Source organism: Psammomys obesus, unplaced genomic scaffold (assembly GCF_907164565.1).
Source record: "Psammomys obesus unplaced genomic scaffold, mPsaObe1.curated_primary_1811, whole genome shotgun sequence".
In the NCBI taxonomy this organism is placed as follows: Eukaryota; Metazoa; Chordata; class Mammalia; order Rodentia; family Muridae; genus Psammomys; species Psammomys obesus.
In genome coordinates, this window is record NW_026596079.1 from 3,387,062 (window position 1) to 3,407,089 (window position 20,028).

Genomic DNA, 20,028 nt, shown 5'->3' on the forward strand with positions numbered 1-20,028 from the left:
TGTGCCCTATAGGTGGAAGCAGCAAATGAAAACATTGCAAGACCCTGGACTGTACAGTAGATCCCCCTCCAGCCATCAGAGGGCTACTCTGACTAGTCCACATAGCTCTGGAGGAAAAAATGCAGGGTCTTAGCCCAAAAATTAAAAAGAAGAGGTACATAAATGGCTTAGTGGGTAAAGGCACTTGATAACAAGCCTGACAACCTGAGTTTGATTCCTGGGACCCACATGCTGAAGGAGAGAATCAACTCCTTCGGGTTGCCCTCTGACCTATGCTCATTTGCCATATATATGCATATGCACATGCATTAAAGATATTTAATATTTAAGAAAGAAAGATAGAAATGATCCAAGATCCACCTAAAGGCTGACACTGTGGGCTAAGGATAAACTCATTGGTAGAGCACTTGTCTAACGTGTTCAAGGGCCTCAGTTACACTCCCAACACCAAAAAGAAAAGGAATGGTGGGTTTATCACATAGCCAAGAAATAGTTACCACTTGGGAACACAAACAGCACAGTGACACTAAGATGATGTTGGGTATAGGCAAGAGGACTAGCTGGAAGCCAGTACAGAGTTGGGACTGCCATATGTGAGAGTTGAGTATAAAGTGATGGACTTATGTCCAAAAATATGATGCGTATCAGTGAAATTATCTTGGCCTTTTTTTAATCTTCAGAAACCTGATGTGAGGCTCTCTCGAGGCAGCATCGACAGGGAAGACGGGAGTTTTCAGGGTCTGGTAAGCACCTGCCTGCACTGTCCCCAGAGCTTGGTCTCAAATTTTGCTATGCTGGAGTCTTCTACATCTTATTGTATGATATCAGGGCCTACTGACATTCATGATATGGAATAGAATGGCCCTTCTGTAAAACACATAAATGTTATCTAAGACTGTCAAAATATGCTATGTACTAGATGCTTCAGAGATGGAGAGTACTGTCATGTTACTGATACAGACTTTTAGCAGTAAGCTGTACTCCGCTGTAAGGATTAGAGTAGGAGCTACACAGGAGCCCATCCAGACCCTCACACATACCAGGCAGATGTTCTTCGCCTATACCCCAGCAAATCCAGCATATTGGTTCAGGTACAGTTTCAGAAGCTGGATGTGGTGGCACATACGTATTTTCTTAGGTCTTGGAAAGTAGAGGCAGGAGAGTCAAATTTAAAAACAGCCTAGACTACATAGAAAGACTCTGCCATCACTGATAAAAGCATATATCTATACAGTTTAGTTTGTTGAGGTTGTACTTAAACTCCTTCCTGCCTCCATCTCCTGGGATTTCAGGTCTGCCACATCATGCTGGGCATGATTATAAATCTTCCATAGTCATTTAAAACTTTTTCAAACAAGAGGTCTTTCTTCTGGGTGTTAGGGCAGAAACCCTGTCTCCAAAAAGAGAGAGGGAGAGAGAGACAGAGAAACGAAAAAGGCTGGGGAGGGTGGAGCTCTTCTGGCATCTTCAGGTACCTGTCACACATGTGTAAACACTTGGCACGGGTGCACATACATACATATACACACACAGACATAACTTTAAATCTGGGGAGGGGGTTGGTTTGGTTTTGTTTTTTGTTTTTCGAGACAGCCTTGGCTGTCCTAGACTTATTTTGTAGTCCAGGCTGTCCTTGAACTCACAGAGATCTTCCTGCCTCTGCCTCCCCAAGTACTGGGATTACAGGCATGTACACTATGCCTGGCTCACTTTAAAATTTTTAAATGCTGGGCTGGAGAGATTGCTAAGAGGTTAAGTGCACTGGCTGTTCTGAGTTCAATTCCCAGCAAGCACATGGTGGCTTACAACCATCTATACTGAGATCTGCTGCCCTCTTCCGGTGTGTAGGCATACATGCAGGCAAAGTACTGTATAAAAGATAGATAGATAGATAGATAGATAGATAGATAGATAGATAGATAGATAGATAGATAGATAGATCTTTTAAAAAAAAATAAATAAATAGGGGTTAGAGAGATGGCTCAGAGGTTAAAAGAACTGGCTGCTCTTCCAAAGGTCCAGAGTTCAATTCCTAGCAACCACATGGTGGCTCAGAACCATTTTAAATGAGATCTGATACCTTCTTCTGGTGTGCAGGCAAGCAGAATACTATATAAGTAATAAATATATATAAATAATAAATAAATATTTTAAATAAATAAATTTCAAATCCTTATTTTAAAAAAAAGACACTGAGGCAGGAGGATCAATTATGCTCAGGATTTCCTACCCTGACTTATGCAACATAGCAGAATCTACCTTAAAAACCAACCATTTTAGTAACTTTTTTGTTGCATCAAAACACCACATGACCATGGCAATTTATGGAATAAAAAGTTTATTTGGGGCTTACGGTCCCAGAACATTAGAATTCATAATGAGAGAGACAACATGGCAGTTGGCACAGAGCCTGTCTCCAGTGACATTCTTCTTTCAAGGAGGCCAAACAGTGCCACCAGCTGGGGTGTTAGAACAGCCAAGCCTCTGAGGGAGAGGTGAACTCAAACAACTACACCAACAGTTTAAGAAAGTTAAATATTCAAAGAAATTATATTTTAAAAGTCAAAAAAAGTAGCATGTTAAAACAACTGTGATTCTAAGGCAGGGCTGTGAAACAGTTTTGAGGGAAGGGCAGGGCAGGGATTAAACTGTACTAATTTTGGGTAGAAATGGTCTTTTGTTTTGTTTTGTTTTATTTTATTTTTTTATTTTATTTTATTTTATTTTATTTTGAGGAGTGTGTTCTTTCTGACCTACATTTGTCTCAAAGTAGTTGTATAGCAAGGGATTACCTTAAATTTCTGATCTTTCTGCCTCCACCTACCAAGTGCTAGGATTACAGGCGTGAGTTACTGTGGTTGACTGTACTGGAGAATTACGATAGCAACTAAACTACATCTCCAGCCACGAAATAGCTTTAATTGTGTGTACTACTCTATGGCTCTTGTATTTTAAAGAAGTGCTCATTGCAGTTGAAAATAAGGCAGTGTGTGTGTGTGTGTGTGTGCGTGCGTGTGCGTGTGTGTGTGGCCTAATAAGAGCTTCATCCCATGTAGTTAGACTTGAGTTTTGTTGTTGTCCAGTGTTGGGTAGCCCATCCAGACCCTCACACATACCAGGCAGATGTTCTTCACCTATACCCCAGCAAATCCAGCATATTGGTTCAGGTACAGTTTCAGAAGCTGGATGTGGTGGCACATACATATTTTCTTAGGTCTTGGAAAGTAGAGGCAGGAGAGTCAAATTTAAAAACAGCCTAGACTACATAGAAAGACTCTGCCATCACTGATAAAAGCATATATCTATACAGTTTTAGTCAGTGCAGCTGGAGAAGGGCTTGTCTTAGGTAGAACTTTTAATTGATCCATGGATAAAAAGATTCAGAACTTAGCCAGGTTGTGGTGACACATGCCTGAATCCCAGCACTCAGGAAGCAGAGGCAGGTGGATCTCTTGAGTTTGAGGCCAGCTTGATCTACAGACCAAGTTCCAGAACAACCAGTGCTATGTTGAAGGACAGAAAGGGAGATTCAGGACTGTCTGTGAATTGTATTTCCTGACTGGACCTGTGCAGTGGCCTAGATAACACTGGGTCTTGACAACACAGTGCTTCAGGGTCAAGGGCACTGGGTGCCTCTAGGACATCTAGCAGCCAGTACGACCAGGTCCTCTCCTACTATAATTGTTCTGACTGTGTCCTTACTATGATCTAAGTAATCAGCTAAAGGACAGGTGGGGATCCTAAGCAGCCAGCAGAATGAGCGCACGCTATGGAGGCCTGGGGGTTTATACCTTTAATGGTGAACAATGAGAACTTGAGACCACTATGATCAATTCCAAGGTATCTTAATGTCTTAGGGTTTCTGCTGCATACACAGTACACCATGACAAAAAAGCAAGTTGGAGAGAAAAGTAAATCAGGACAGGAACTCAAACAGGGCAGGAATCTGGATGCAGGCGCTGATGCAGAGACCATGGAAGAGTGCTACTTACTGGCTTGCTTCACTTGGCTTGCTCAGCCTACTTAGAACCCAGGACCACCATCCCAGTGATGGAACCAGCCACAGTCTGCTGGGCCCTCTCCAATTAGTCATTAACTAAGAAAATTTCTCATTGTTGGATCTTACGGAGACATATTCTCAATTGAGAGTTCCCCTTTTCAGAGAACTCTAGTTGGTGTGTAAAGTTGACATGAGACTAGCCAGTGTATTCAAATACATTAGTTACTTGCATAATCTCGCCTAGTTGAGGCTGTCAGGTATCTTTCTACTCCAGCAGAGAACTCAAGATAAAAAAACAGGGAAAGGAGAGGTGGGCTCTTATATCCAGCATACAGCAGTATACTGACCGAGCTTTTCTTCTCCCACAGACTGGAAACCAACATATCTATCAGCCTGTGGGGAAACCAGGTAAGTGAGGAGAAATGCATTGTGTATGAGGAAGTACCTATGGTTTGGCAGGAATGGGATTTAAGTGGAGTGCACTGTAATGTTCACAGTTCTCCTCTGCACATTAGTATGGTGTTCACCACATTAGATCTGTGCCTAGAGTGCTAGAAAGCTGAACTTCCTGACATAAATCGTCAGAGGCACTTCTTAGAACATGAGCCTCAGCAGGCGCACTGGCATACACCTGTAATCCCAGCACTCAGGGAGGCAGAGGCAGTAGATCTCTGTGAGTTCAAGGCCATCCTGGTCTACAAAGTCAGTCCAGGACAACCAAGGCTACACTGAGACATTCTGTGTCCAAAAAAAAAAAGAAAAGAAAAGACCATGGGCCTCCTGTAAGCTTAGCAATGTTAGGTAGTGATGGGGCTAGGGGTACCTGAACGTCTGCTCAGTAACATATAATGGAACCCATTTTATTTTTTAGATCCTGCAGCTCCACCAAAGAAACCGCCTCGCCCTGGAGCACCTGGCCACCTAAGCAACCTGTCTAGCATCAGCAGCCCTGGGGATAGCTACAATGAGGGTGTCAAGGTAGGCATCTGTGCCTGTGCAGTATTGTCTGTTCCGAGTTGGTGGAGCCACTGAGTCCTGAGCACATGTTGTGGTTAGGGATGTTGACAAGGAGACTGTAGGAAGACCCAGAATTTAGCATACCTTGTTCTGAACCTTTCAAGATTTAGAAAAGTATTGAATGGATTCTTTCCTGAATGGACTCTCTAAGTATGCTAGACTTGAGGCACTTTATGCCGGCATCCCCTAGCCAGATGGGAATAAATGAGATGCTTCTCGTTTTAAACATGAGGAAGCATATTGGGGATAAGTGGGAGCTCACTGTTGTCTGCACATACTTATAAATATGGCTTTGTGGAAACTATATTTCCCCTCCCCTCAAAATTGTGTTTATAAAAGGACTGCTGAAGCCTTCCTCAAACCAGTAATAGCATTTGACTCAAGACAACCTGCAGCCTTCCTTTTGGAGGGACTCTTTAGTCTTCGTCCCTAGGGTTGTGTCACCAGACATCACTGTCTGGCTCTCCTTGATCCCTTTGTCTGAGAACAGAAAGGAGGTGCCCACCCCTACCACCTCTACCCCTGTCTTCTAGTCTAATACTCACAGGTTAGACCTCTTCATTTCCCATTCAGGTGACAGGCTATCTCTCCATGTGTCCTGTTTTTCAGTCTGATACATGTTGTAGAAGATGGAATTTATTTCTTTGTGGTTTAGGTTTTTGTTTTGTTTTGGGGTTGTTTGTTTGCTTACTTTGCTTTGCTTTGCTTTGCTTTGCTTTGCTTTTTGAGGGGATAGGAGGATAGGTCACTTGGTAAGGTGCTTGCCATACAAGCATGAGGACCAGAGTTCAGTCCCCAGAATCCATGTCAAAAAATTAGGTTGATAGCATATGCTCAAAATCTCAGCAGTGGGGAGGCAAAGACAGTCATATCCTTGGGCCTCACTGGCCATATACCCCAGCACAATCATTAAACCTTAGATCCCAATAAGAGACACTTTCGGGATGGAGGATAGATGGGCATGCTGGTACATGCCTTTAATTCCAGTACTTGGGAGTCAGAGGCAGTAGATCTCTGATTTCAAGGCCAGCCTAGTCTACAAAGTGAGTTCCAGGCTAGCCAGAGCTATACAGTGATACTCTGTCTCAAAATAATAAAATAAAAACAAGATGGGTGGCACCTGAGGAGCAGTAATTGAGGTTGACCTTTGGCTTCCATGCATGTGCATGCAGTTGCGCAGACATACAAAACAATGCTCATTCATGTGGTAGTGTGTTTCTGTAATCCTAACACTCGGGAAACAAACAGGAAGATTGAGTTCAAACAGGAAGATTGAGTTCAAGGCCAGCATGTGCTACATAACATAACTCTTATCTTTAAAAAAAAATGGGGACACAGTATAATGGATGATATCTTAAGTCTTATGAATATGGATAATTATTTAATGCTGCCTCTGCTACTTGCAGTAACAGTCTTCCATATTTTTTGATCCTTGCTGTCAGTCTCACAAGGTTGGTAGTGGTCCCGTTTATTATACTAAATAACCATGGTTCACAGAAGTGGAACAATTTATTCAAGGTCACTTAGAGCTAATGACTGGACCACTGTGCCATTGTCCAAGGATCCTGGACTGCACACTGAAAGTGCCTTCTTCTAAAGTGATGTGATGTCATGTCATCTCAGAGTGCATATCTTCACCATGCTCAGTGCAAGTTGGTCTGTGGCATCAGTGCCATCTCCATTCCCGAGCTGACAAGAGCAGCATGGCTTCACTAGAGCACAGATTAGCATACTTGTGCAGTTACGTGGAGTAGACACAGCTGGACTGGGGTACCGCTGCCAGGGGGATCAGGCCTAGAACATTTGCTAGCTTTTGTCAGCTCCATGAAACCAGGCAGTTTTTGAGTAGTTCTGTCAGTAACACAAGGCATTCTTAGAGAAGAAACAGGCAAAGACATATTTTGTCTTGTGTCTTTAAATTTGAAAAGAAAAAGGAAAAATTAGAACAGTGAGCTATTATCATTTTTAAAAGTCTTGTGTTAAAATGAGCAGCTGGTCTGGAATCCTAACATTTTCCCTCTTACTCCATAGTTCATGATGAGAATAACATCATGAGTAAGTATACCTGAGAGTACCCTTAATATAGGATATTGTTAAGGAGAAATCTTGTGAGAGAAATAGACTTACTTCTTCTAGGTAAAGTTGATGTATATATCTTTTTATTTTCTGCTTGGTACAGGTAGTTAAACCCATCCTAAAGGAACAATTTTGGGTCTTTTATTTTTTAACAGTATTTTTTATGTAAAAATGTTTGTCTTGAATATGTATAGCTTAAGTAATTCACCAAAATAATATTTAGCCAGAAATAGTCTCCAGTTTTCTTTGTGGGCTTTACTTTTCATACTTCTGTTGTTTCCTAGTGCTCGTGCTAGGCAGGCAGTTACCACTGAACTCACATGTCCTGTTTTTCCTTCTCTGGGTTTTTAGCAGGATAGGAATTGGCTATCTCTAGGGGGTGGTGGGTTCTTAACTGCCATCCCAAGAGTTTCTAAGTTATCAAAACTCTATAAAAATTTTTAAAAATCTGTAAAAATGTTTCTACAGCCAAGGTCTGACCTCTGGTATGCTACTATGAAGGATCCTATAAGTATCATGACAGTACTTTTCTATGACTGACCAAAGGATAGTATGCAAAAGAAGAAACTTCAGCAGCTTAAACTTAAGTTTCCACTGGCCTACTGGGACTAAACAGTTACTGCATATTTTGATGTAACGCTCTTTAGATATCTCCTCCAAAAAGCCCACTCATCTTCTAGTATTTACACACTTTAAAGGAGTCTACCTGTGAAGAGAGACAGATGACTGCACAGTGAACATCAGTGCCCAGGAAACCTCTGGTGCTAACCCCCCTTAACTGAAGGCTCTGTGGGACCTACGGTAGCATGGTGGCTTTTAGACAGGTCTGTAGGTGGCAGGCTGCTGCATTTCTCATGCCAGTCTGTTCATAGTAAGGTAGCTAAGGGTTGAACTAAGGAGATAAAACACAGAAGCCACCCAGGTTACAGAACAAAAGTGCCGGCCTGATTTACGCCTATAATCCAAGCATTTTGAGATGTTGAGGCATGTGGATCAAGAGTTAGAGACTAGTCTGGGCTATGTAATGAAATCCTGTCTTTAAAAGATTTTAAAACACAAAAGAACAACAACATGTGGCCAGATGAGTTAAAAATAAGCTTCTGAGTCTTTAGACATAGCCCCTAGCCACACATCTATCTTAAACAGTGTGGCTAAACACTGCCTAAGATTCAAGGACTCGAAGGCTGAGAGACCGTGTGCAGGGACTGCAGGTTGAGTGTTTCTCCCTATTCTTCTAGAAGTCAGATGGCAATTTACTGATTGCACATGCTCTTCTTGCTCACAAAGAGCCTTGCTCTCTAGACTCTTTCTTGCACGACTGCCGATTGCCACTCACAGACTTTGCATGCTGTCCTCATTTATCTCATGAGAAAGAATGTTGCATGGCAGAGCTCTGGTAACGTGCTGTGCAAAAAACCCATGGCAGGCACAGGTGCTTCTGACAGCCAGTGAGCAGAGAGAGCACACAGCAGGCTTGTAGCTACTGCCCAGGTGTTCTGCTCATGTGTTATATGAGAGTTTTCTGCTGCCTTATTAATATTGTTTTTCTTTTTTCTCTTTCTCTGATAAATTCCTTTAACTTTTCCTCACCTTCTGTTCGACAATAGCCGTGGAGGGTAAGCACATCTTATCTGTGTGTCTGTCTGGCTCGCTTTATCACATCCAGCTCTCTGCATGTGACTCTGGACTAGCCTGTGGATAGCCCTGTGGGAGGGCACACTTGCTTTGTCACCTCTCATGACTGACAGATGCCAGAAAGAGCGTTTGTATTTTCCAAAGACTGGTACATGACCAGCTTTATAGTAAATTTAGATAGAACTGTCTGCTCCCGTGTGCCTTACCAAAGGCATCCTGGTGTAGCCTGAGGGCCATGGCAGGCCGATAATTGGATAGATTTTATACAATTTAATCTTTCTAAAATATATACACACTACTTGAATTTTGAAACACTACTCAGCCTTTCCTAGGAGGCCTATGTCATTCTGCCCTCAGCACTCAGAATACCATAGGTAATATCTGTGGCATCTCTGTGCGCAGTTCCTGGGTCCGTGTTTACACCTGAGGCTTCATATATTCATCCTCATTACTATTTGAGCCAAGCCCTGCTGGCCTTGGTATATCCAACTGTCAGCCTAGGCTTGGCAAGAAGTCCCTTCTTTGCCACTTGAACATGAGTAGCTTTATGCAAGCAGATGGTATCTGCCTAAAGCAGATGCTTCTGAGTCCACATTTATTATCGTGAAATGAGCACTTTACTGTTGGTGTGGTGTGAAAGTAGCAGAGGTGAGCAGAACTTACAACCAGCAGAGATATTTAGTATTGACGCTGAGTATTTAATCACTTAGTGGTATAGCAGTACCTTTCCCTAAAAGTCAATGAATCCTTGGTTATAAATTCTGTGGGTTGTTTCTCTTGTGAATGATTTGGGATACTTAATTGCCTCTTTGAATCTGGATACTTTAGTGTTTATGATTCCTTCTCACTTCCTTTAACTGAGCTCAAAGTTAGAAGACATCATTGCCTCATGTATTGTCCCTTGGATGACTTGCTTTACTGTCATCCTGCAACTGAACTATGTCCTGAACAAATAAGAAAATCTATTACCTTCTGTATCTGCTTTGATCTCTTTTAAAGACCCTCTAACTTAATTGTGGTGATACCTCACTGTCTCTTAAAGAGCAAGAAATGACCAGCTTCTGTTTTATCAGCTTCAGCCCCAGGAAATCAGCCCCCCTCCCACTGCCAACCTGGACCGGTCCAATGACAAGGTGTATGAAAATGTGACAGGCCTAGTGAAGGCTGTCATTGAAATGTCCAGCAAAATCCAGCCAGCTCCTCCAGAGGAGTATGTCCCTATGGTGAAGGTAAAGTGCAGTCGCTCTGGATGGTGGGGGTGGCCTCCTTACCCAGGGAATCCAGAGTTGATGCTTTGGCTATAAAGGCACCAGATGGTGACAGTGGCACTGAGAAGTGTCCTCAGGAATTGTTGTAGCTTTCACTTGTTTCCATCAGCAAGCACTTGGCTGGGAATACCTTGAAGCATAGAGTCTTCTAATTACGGTTGCTTTTAAATTTAAGTGTACATTTAATTCCAGTACTCAGGAGGCAGAGGCAAGCAGATCTCTGTGAATTCAAGGACAGCCTGGTATATAGAATGAATTCCAGGACAAAGGCTACACAGAGAAACTCTGTCTTAGGAGGAAAAAAAAAAACAGACAAACCAACAAAAATGAATAGGGGAGGGAGAGGTAGCTCAGTAGTTAAGAGCACTTACTGTTCTTCTAGAAGACTGGGTTCAATACCCGGAACCCACATGGTGGCTTACAATTACCTGTAACCCCAGCTTCAAGAGCTCCAACATCCTCTTCTGCTGTCCTCTGGCATGAATCATGCATGTGGTACATATCATACATAAAGGCAAAAAAAAAAAAAAAAATCCATACACACTAAAAAACAGTACTTGCTTCTTTGGCAAAAGACCCAGGCACAGTTCCAGTCACCCACACGACCGCTTACAACCACTCTCAAGTTAGGCTCCAGAGGATCCAGTGCCCTCTGCTGGCCTCCATGGGTGCACATGCGCAGACACAAATGGCATATGTACAGACACACAGATACCTATACATAAAAGTTTTTTGCAAAAAGAATATCAATACTAAAAAACCTGAGGTTTAAGATTATAATCTTACAGCTAGGTGGTGGTGGCACACACCTTTATCCCAGCACTCTGGAAGCAGAGGCAGGCAGATCTCTTGAGCTCGAGGCCAGCCTAGTCTACAGATTATGTTGCAGGACAGTCAGGGCTACACAGAGAAACCCTGTCTGCAAAGGGAGATGGCGTGGCTGGGAACAGAACAGTCCTCTATTAGTTGGCCTAGCATGCACAAAGCTCTGGGCTCCATTCCTTGTGTCCTGTAAAAAGTATAATGACAAATGCCTGCTGTCCTAGCATCTAGGAGGAGAGACAGGAGACTCATTTTTTGATAGTGTCTCACTATATAGCCCAGTCTACCCGAGTATGAACTCCACAGATTCTCCTTATCCTCCCAAGTGCTGGGGTGATCGGGGTACAAGTATGAGCCACCATATTTGTGTACTCATGCTTGGCCCACTTGTATGCTAGGGTATACTAAATCTACAGACCTCTTTCCCCTATCCCCATCTCTTCCTCACCCTCCTTCCTGCCTCCTCTCCTCTCAGTGTTTCATATAACTGAGGTGGCCTTAAACTCTGAGCAGTCTTCCTTTCTCACCTGAGACGTGTTGGGATTACAGGAGGATGCCACCACCCCCAGGCTTTTTCTTTATATTTCTGCATAGTTTTGGATGGAGGAAAATTCAGAACATGCTCCCAAGTCAGGTCCACATTACCTCCAGGCAGGGGAAACCTCTCTTTAGCTCGATTGAATGCACAGGAAGAAGGGTGTGCCCATTTTTAGCTTGCCTAAACTGTGAGGGTTCCACAATCTGTCTGGAAGCTTGGTGGAACAAAAAGGGAAAGGGTTATGTTTCACATTGCTTGTGAGAGCTTCTGATGTGAGTACCTGTCCTTAGGCATAAGAGCAAATGATAATCACATCTGAATCTTCAGGGACAGGAGCCTAGTTACATGCAGCACTGGTCAGTACTCAAGCCCACACAGATATATGTGTTTCTTATATAAGATCTTTGTGGCTGGTAATTTCAATATTTGGGGGATTGAAGCAAGAAAACTATGGTGAGTTTAAGCCAGCTTTGGCTGCAGAATGATACCCTGTCTAAAAGAAAAAGAAAATTTCCTTAAAACTGGAAAAAAGGAAAACAATAAAGTACACACCAGAGAGAAAATATCAGTGTTGGCCTGACATCTTTGTGTGTCTTAATCCTGCTTTGATTCTTGTCTTAGGAAGTTGGACTGGCCCTTCGGACCTTACTGGCCACTGTGGATGAGACCATTCCTGTCCTCCCAGCCAGCACACATCGAGAGGTAGGCCACAGTGCTGTGGAAAGGGGGTCATGCTGTAGGATAGCTGTGATGCTGGCTCAGTCACCAGTGTTCTGGAAATACACAACTTATGTTTCAGAGATGTCAGCTATGAGCACCTGGCTCCATTGCTCCTGTACTGTAGAGAGGCAGGATGGCATGAAGGAAGAAGAGGCAGAGTGCAAGTCTTGGAATAAGACACACCCTTGGGAAAGAACTCTCTGGGTGATCACCTAACTCCTACCAGGCTCCACCTCCTCTTACCCACAAGTCTCAGCATTTTCAAGGAGGTGGGGAGAATATTCCTTGTAAAGGAGATATAAAAATGTTCTTAATGTGTCCCTGATTGCTTTAAGGAGCCAAAATTTACTCAAGATACCATTCCCTGGCAACAGTCACATGTAGCCTAAGCTGGCTACACACTGAACTTTCTAATAGTTCTGAGCCACTTTGCCAGAGTGCTGGATTACAGGCAGCTGCCAGCATGGCCATCATTGGCCACTTTTAGTAGTTCTGTCTCATATGTATTACTTCTAATTAAAAGGAGCCAACACTTTCCTCCACCTGTTTTTTCTTCTTTCTAGGGTGGTAGTCGATTTTCTTCAACCTATCCTACCTGAGGTTTTCATTTGGTTGGATTTTTCTTTTTCTTTAATTAAAAAAAGTTTTATGTTGTATGGTATTTTGCCTGCATGTGTGCCAGAAGAGAGTGTTGGATCCCCTTAGAACAGGAGTTAGAGATGGCTTTGAGCTGCCATGTGAGTGCTAGGACTGATGAGTCCTCGGTGCTATTAACTGTTGAGCCATTTCTCCAGGCCCATGCTCTTTACTCTAAAATGGATTTTCAAACTTAGAAAAATTGCCAGATTAACAGTGAAAATTTTTCAAATATCGTTTGAGGTGTGTCATATGTCAGTCAGCACCTCACCATATTTGTATTTACAGTCCTGCTCTTCACTCATGTGTGCACCCTTAGCTAGGAACACCTGTGGGTCCTTCTTGATACCAGAGATGGCCTTCTGCCTACTCACCTTGCAGCTGAAAGCTCTGAGCATCTGGTTTCTGTAAGCCCCTTCCCAGGGTCAGCTTGGGTTTCATGTTTAGAATGGTGCTGCCCACCCATCTCTGTGTAACATCTGCTCAGCTGGAAGTTGTTTAGCTGCTTTCCTGTGTTAATGGCATTGACTTCTGGAGTATGGGGAGTTTTGTTTTGTTTTGTTTGAAAGTTTTTTTCTTTAATTGTTGGGGTGTGTATGTGTATGCCTCATATACATAAATGTAACCTGCTCAGTCTATATAATGTTACTTAAATGTATGTTTTCAGGGCTGATCAAATGGTATTGAATAGCCAGTTGGTATTCCCTTTTCTGGGGAAGACATTTCTCTCACTTTTAGCATTCCTAAGTTGCCTGTAATTTGTGTAGGGCTGAGGCCTTATGGGCTTTCACCTGTCCACACTAGCACTTCTGTTGGTATTATCCTTGTTCAGCTCATGGTTAGGCAGCACGAAAAACCAGAGGAATTTGCTGTGAGACTGTCTCGTAGGAATGTCAGAAGCTACACTCATAGTCTCACTATTATAGGAGAGCTTTTTGAGGCAGGTGTTCACTATATGATCTAGGCTGTCCTGGAACTTGAAATTCTTACCCCTAGCCTCCCCAGGTCCAGGATTACAGGTGTGTACTGCTGCACCCAGCTTCCATTAACATTTTTTTAATAACCCAAGCTGAGGGATTCTATAAACACATCCTGATATGTAATCTGATAGCTGCAGCAGTAGCACTGCATGTTTAGTGTTGAGTCCTGTTGGAGGTGCTCTCTCAGGCTGGAGGAATTCACATTATAAAAGCAGTTTCCTAAGGTCAGACACAGCTGCAATTGAAAAATGCTGCTGATTCATTCCTGTGTGACAGTGAAAGAGCCTTTCTTTGATCTTGCTTCCGTTCTCCACTGCCTCCTATGTCACTTGCCAGGCAGCCATGCTCAGTCCAGTTCTCGGCAGTGACTTGTTTTAGAATCCAGGTCAAACTCTTTGTCATTACTCCTGCCCAGGCCCCTCCTTGACTCTTCCTCTGCTCCCCTTGAGCATAGCTAACTCCAAGGTACCATCTTTTGGTTTCTTAAAGAAGGTCTTCCTTGCTAGGTGGTGGAGGTATACACCTTTAATTCCAGCACTGGGGAGGCAGAGTCAGGTGAATCCCTGTGATTTGGAGACCCACATGGTTTATCCAGCGAGTTCCCGGACAGCCAGGGCTACAGAAAGAAAATATGTCTCAGGAGAAAAAAGAATGTCTTCCTACTTGGCAGTTATCCCTGCATGCATAGCTGAATATTTATACCTGGCACTCCCAAATATGTGCTTCTTGGGAGCATTGCCTGGTTTCTGATTGCCACTACCAAGTCAATGCTGCAGTAATAGTTGCTCTTCCTCCTTTTCTTTCCCCAGGCAGTGGCATCACCCAACACTCAAGTTCCTTTTTTTTTTTTTTTTTTTTTGTTTTTGTTTTGAGACAGGGTTTCTCTGTATAGCCTTGCTTAGCCTGGAACTCACTCTGTAGACTAGGCTGACCTCAAACTCACAGAGATTTACCTGCCTCTGCCTCCCAAGTGCTGGGATTAAAGGCATGTACCACCACTGTTCAGCTCAAGTCCCATCTTGTCATAGAAAACCACTCAGAGCCCAATGAAGAGGGTGGAGTAAGCAGTCCCCTATTTGGTTACTTAGCACATACCTGTACAGACAATATAACCCTAGGTAGGATGTCTCATTATCACAGCCCTGTCACCTCCCCTGAACGCCTGACATGTCCCCATCATTCCATTCAATCTTCACTCTGTTGTAGAGTCATCTTTCTAGAGCAGTTCTGTAGATTATATCCTGTAGATTATTTTCTTCTCCAATTGAACACATCACCTTAAGCAAGATGAAGATAAGCTTGGCATAGTCCTTGTAGTTGAAGCTGGTCTACCTCTACAGTCAAATCCAAACCCAACTGTCCTCTGTGAGGTCTTCCTGAGGCAGAGGACTTTATGTACTACTTATTGACATCTTTATACCATTGAACTGCAGATGCTCCCTAAAGGCTTCTCCCACCAGGTCTAATTGCCTACTGCATCCAAAGCAGAAAGTGTTCAGTCCCCTGAGATCATTAAAAAAGAGCAGATGTCTCCATCCCAGTCACCATTCATTAAATAAGCAGGAAGGGCTAGGGTTCAGTGGTGCATGGCTTTAATAAAAGTACTTCAGTAGCAGAAGCAGGTGAATCTTTGAGGCCAGCCTGTTCTACAAAGCAGATTTCAGGACAGCTATGATTACATAAAGAGACCTTCTCAAACAAACAAACAAACAAACAAACCAAAATTAGCAGGAAGAGTTGTGAACCCTGCAGGGCAGCCTGTGCCCAGCCCAGCCCACTCCAGCAGTGGTCTGAGGGTGTCCTCTGACACTAGCAATAAGAGCAATAGCTGTTGGGAGCCAATAGTTAGAATACTAAGACAAGATGTAGAAAGCATAGAAAAAGAACTGGAGAGATGACTCAGTGGTTTAGAACACTTGCTGCTCTTGCAGAGGACCGTCATTCAGTTCCTAGCACCCATATGCCAACTCACAACTAAATCAGCTCCGTGAGGTCTAAAGCCCTCTTCTGGCCTCCTTAGTCACCTGAACATATGTGACATGCACATACATACATACATACATACATACATACATACATACATACATACATACATACATACATACATAAAAGGTGTTTTTTTTTTTTTTTAATATTAAAAACGTAGAAAAGGCCTGGAAAGAGTCAGCATGGTAAGAAAGCATAACCTTGGTCACTTGTTATTACTGTTGTTCATGTTAACGTGTGCATGTTTGGACCAGATCATCTCCAGTACTTTTTATCACATTCTGTGATTATAAAATGAGGAAAAGTCTCAGCTACGCAATGAGGTTAGAGTCTACACAGCAAGCACAGATTGCAAGGGCCATGAGGGCTGGAACTGGAAAGGCTCCTAGCCACATGTGTGCATACATGCAGGTATACAGACACATGAGACCATATTGCAGGTCTAAATTTCCAAAGTAGATGGACAGATTTCATATCCTGTTGATATGTGTACCTCAAACTGAACTGGAACTTGCTATAGAGACCAAGCTGGCCTGGAACTCAGAGGTGTGGAGATGGGCCTGCCTCTGCCTCCCAAGTGCTGGGATTAAAGGCATGTGCCACTTCTAAAGAAAGTTTATTCAATTTCCAAAGTGGTTGTCCAAGTTTACATTCCCACCAGCAGTGGGGGAAGGTTTTCCTTTCTCCACATCTTCTCTAGCATGTGTTCTCACTTGAGTTAGCCATTCTCATGGGTGCAAGGTGAAATCTCAGGGTCGTTTTGATTTGCATTTCCCTGATGGCTAAGGACATTGAGACCCCCTGCTCAGATGTGGAGCATAGGCAGCTCAATCTCCATGTGGGTTCCCTAGTAAGGGGAGTAGGGGCTGTTTTCTGACATGGACTCAGTGGCCGGCTCTTTGAGCACCTCCCCCTAGAAGAGCAGCCTTGCCAGACCACAGAGGAAGAGAATGTAGCCAGTCTTGATGAGACCTGATAGGCTAGGGTCAGATAGTAGGGGAGGAGCATAGGGGGAGAAGAGGGAGGGAGGAAGGGTAGGACTGGGAGGAGATGAGGGAGAGGTCTACAGCCAGGATACAAAGTGAATAAATTATAATCAATAATAAATCAATTTTAAAAAGAAAAAAAGGAAAGCTTATTTGAGGGATTCTTTTTTCTTTTTTTCTTTAAGGCCCAAAAAAAGACTCAGGAGAGGGGCCTGAGAGCTGTTCTTCTAACCCTCTCTTGTCTTTCCAGATCGAGATGGCACAAAAGCTGCTGAACTCTGACTTGGGGGAGCTCATCAGCAAGATGAAGCTGGCACAGCAGTATGTCATGACCAGCCTGCAGCAGGAGTACAAGAAGCAGATGCTGACAGCTGCTCATGCCCTGGCTGTGGATGCCAAGAATCTACTTGATGTTATTGATCAAGCAAGACTGAAAATGCTAGGGCAGACACGGCCACACTGAGCCACTGGCCTTTGAACACAGCTTTCTGCCCTTTGGGAGATCTTCTCTAGCATTCCACCAGCAGTGAGGAAGTAACCTTGTCCTCAGTCACCCACACTCACAGCTCCAACTGAATGACAGCCAGCTGAAAGTCTCTCTCGTATAAGTGTAACTACTTATACGTGGTTTTGATTTTGTTATTTTTCTAAATAGTGTTCAGAAAAGTCTGGATCCAAAATATGGCATTTTTCTGAGAATGAAGATTGTACATTAAGAAGCTTTTAAAATACACTTGGTTTTCAAGTTGGGATGTGTGCTCCGAGAAGTGATAGTTCCTACTGACCGTGGCTTCAAGTTGGAAGAGAAGTGTCTGAGGAGGGAGGGCTCCATGAGATCCTAGAGACTGGCTATCCTTCCTGCCAGAGCTCTTGTTCAGGCTGGATTGCAATATGCTAATCTCCTTTATAAAGAAAGTGCATAAAAGCTATATTTTGAAGACTGGTTTCAGGAGAGAACTTCTGCCCTCCCTGTCTCTGCCTTCTTTCCCCCATGGATACTGAAGCATTGGGTTTCGAACTATATGTAGAACTGACAAAAACTTTTGTCTTTCCTCACCAGAATTCTGTGCCAGTTTTGTACCAGAGCACTCCCAACTGCATCAAGAAGTTCCAGAACCATCCCCATTCTCCATTTTTATATAATTTATAAGAATGATTAAAGCCATGTTGACTCTTACAGCCACTGGAGCTAACTGATCTTCATTGCGTCTGTTCCCGGGGAGGACCCCACAGGACAGGCAGAGATGTGGTTTCCTTTAGATGTCCGGGTGTTATACCACATATTCTGTTAGATGGTTTTGAAAGCATACTTTCCCTTTAGTTTGTTGGGGGATATAAATTATTCTCAGGAAGAATATAATGAATTGTACAGTTACTCTGACCTATTAAAAAGGTGGCGCCAGTAAAGGTTGTGTTGCATCGCCATTTTTTATGGGGGAAAAGGGTTCTTTCATATCATTTTAAACTGAGAAATGGTCACTTACAGGAGCTCTTACGAATACCTTTCTCTTCCTTTTTCTTGTATACAAGTGGAGGACTCCATCAGAGACAACGTTGCTACCTAACCTGCCTTTACATCCTGTCAGGGTCCTTGGTGTTCCTTGTTTGGTTTGAATTTTTTTTTTTTTAAAGGTTTTGTTTGTTTTGTTGGTGGAGGGGGTTGCTTTCTGAGATAATGTCTCACTGTATAGCTCTGGCTGTCCTGGAACTCACTATGTAGACCAGGCTGGCCTTGAACTCACAAAGATCCCACCTGCCTCTGCCCCTCCAAGTGCTGGGATTAAAAGTGGCCAACACTATGTCTGGTTTGGTTTGGTTTTTAGAACATATTTATTACTCACTCATGTGTGTATGTGTGTGTCGTGCTCATACAGAAGTCAACTTTCAGAACTCAATTACCTTCCCCTACCATGGTTTCCAAGGATTAAACTCAGGTCAGACCGTACCAAGTGCATTTACCTGCTGAGCTAACTCACCAACTCACTTTTATTTTGAGACAAGTTCTCACTTTGTATCTCAGGCTCGCGTGGAACTCATGACAGTCCTCATGCCTCAGCCTCTCCAGTGTTTAAGAAATAGGCATGGGTCACTATGTCTGGCTTTCATTCCATCTTGACTCAAAAATGCATAGCTTCCAGTACTTGGAAGACAGAAGCAGGCAGATGACTGTGAGTTCAAGACCAGCCTGGTCTACAAAGCAAGTTCTAGGCCAGCCAACACTATATAGTTAGACCTTGTCTAGAATTTGACTAGTGTAGTCATAGATGTTACAGGAGAACCTAAATCTGTCACTTTATTAAATGAATAAATACCTAACTCTATATTCTAAACATTTGTTCTTAACTGTATAGATAAGTTAGGCCTTACACTTCATCAAGAAGGCATCTCTGTGCAACAGAGACCATCACAGAAACCCACAAATGATCAAAATGCAGAATTGGACTCCCAGTCCCAGTGGATAAATATAATACAATCCCTGCACGGAAGGCTCAGGCATCATTACAAAAGGTGGGCAGAAAGGCTGTGAGAGCCAAAGGAGCAGGCATTTCTTATGAGATTGTGTTTCCTGGGGAATGTCGGAGAAGCTACACACATGAAGTCTCACTAACATGGCTACCTGAACAAGGATGACGTCAGTGGACATGCAAACAATGGATGAAGGAAAGATAAAGAGGCCTCGTTTCTACATGAGGAACTGCAGGCAACCAAGGAATTCTGAGAGCAGGAGAAATAGTCTTTCTTAGGGAAGAGCACACAAAATTGGTTATCTAACACCAGATGGCCAGCTCTGAAAACATAAAAGTAACTTTAAAAGGTTGTATTTGTATACTTAGATGTTTGTGTATATGCATATTACATATATGAATCTGAGTGGGGAAGAATTCCCTTTGGGTATCTTCCCTTTGATAGTCTCCAGAATCTAGAAAGTGGTCTGTACATTGGTCACTTTTTTTTCGTGTTTTTTTTTAATTTTTATTTTTTGTATTAATTACAGTTTATTTACTTTGCATCCCAGCTGTAGCCCCCTCCCTCACTCCCAATCCCACCGTCCCTCCCTTTTCTCCTCCCTGCCCCCCTCTAAGCCCAGTGATAGGGGAGGTCCTTCTCCCCTTCCATCTGACCCTAGTTTATCAGGTCTCATCAGGACTGGCTGCAGTGTCCTACTCTGTAGGCAAGGCTGGCAAGGCTGCTCCTCTCCTGGTGGGGGTTGGAGGGAGGTCAAAGAGCCCGCCACTGAGTTCATGTCAGAGATAGTCCTTGTTCCCCTTACTAGGAAAAACATGGGTCACTTCTTAAGGGAATTGCTGGCTTTGGTCTCCCAGGCTTTCCCTGAGCTGAACCACAGACATAGACAAAACAGAAG

At 43.3% G+C, this 20,028-nt stretch overlaps 1 protein-coding gene across 17 annotated transcripts in view; it reads left to right on the forward strand.

Annotated features, from left to right (window-relative positions):
• Ptk2 (protein tyrosine kinase 2) overlaps positions 1-18,071 on the forward strand; it is a 152,490-nt gene extending 134,419 nt beyond the window's left edge. For 7 of the 17 annotated variants that reach the window (XM_055626589.1, XM_055626576.1, XM_055626592.1 and 4 more), the window contains 6 exons: positions 681-743; positions 4,369-4,408; positions 4,872-4,978; positions 9,802-9,957; positions 11,978-12,058; positions 16,915-18,071. In XM_055626589.1, the coding sequence (XP_055482564.1) occupies positions 681-743; positions 4,369-4,408; positions 4,872-4,978; positions 9,802-9,957; positions 11,978-12,058; positions 16,915-17,127 (660 nt within the window). In that variant the 3' untranslated portion in view covers positions 17,128-18,071. Of the gene's footprint in view, positions 1-680; positions 744-4,368; positions 4,409-4,871; positions 4,979-8,700; positions 8,710-9,801; positions 9,958-11,977; positions 12,059-16,914 lie in introns of all 17 variants that reach the window. The other 10 variants (XM_055626577.1, XM_055626581.1, XM_055626580.1 and 7 more) reach the window with 3 other exon arrangements.
• Positions 18,072-20,028: the final 1,957 nt, after the last annotated feature.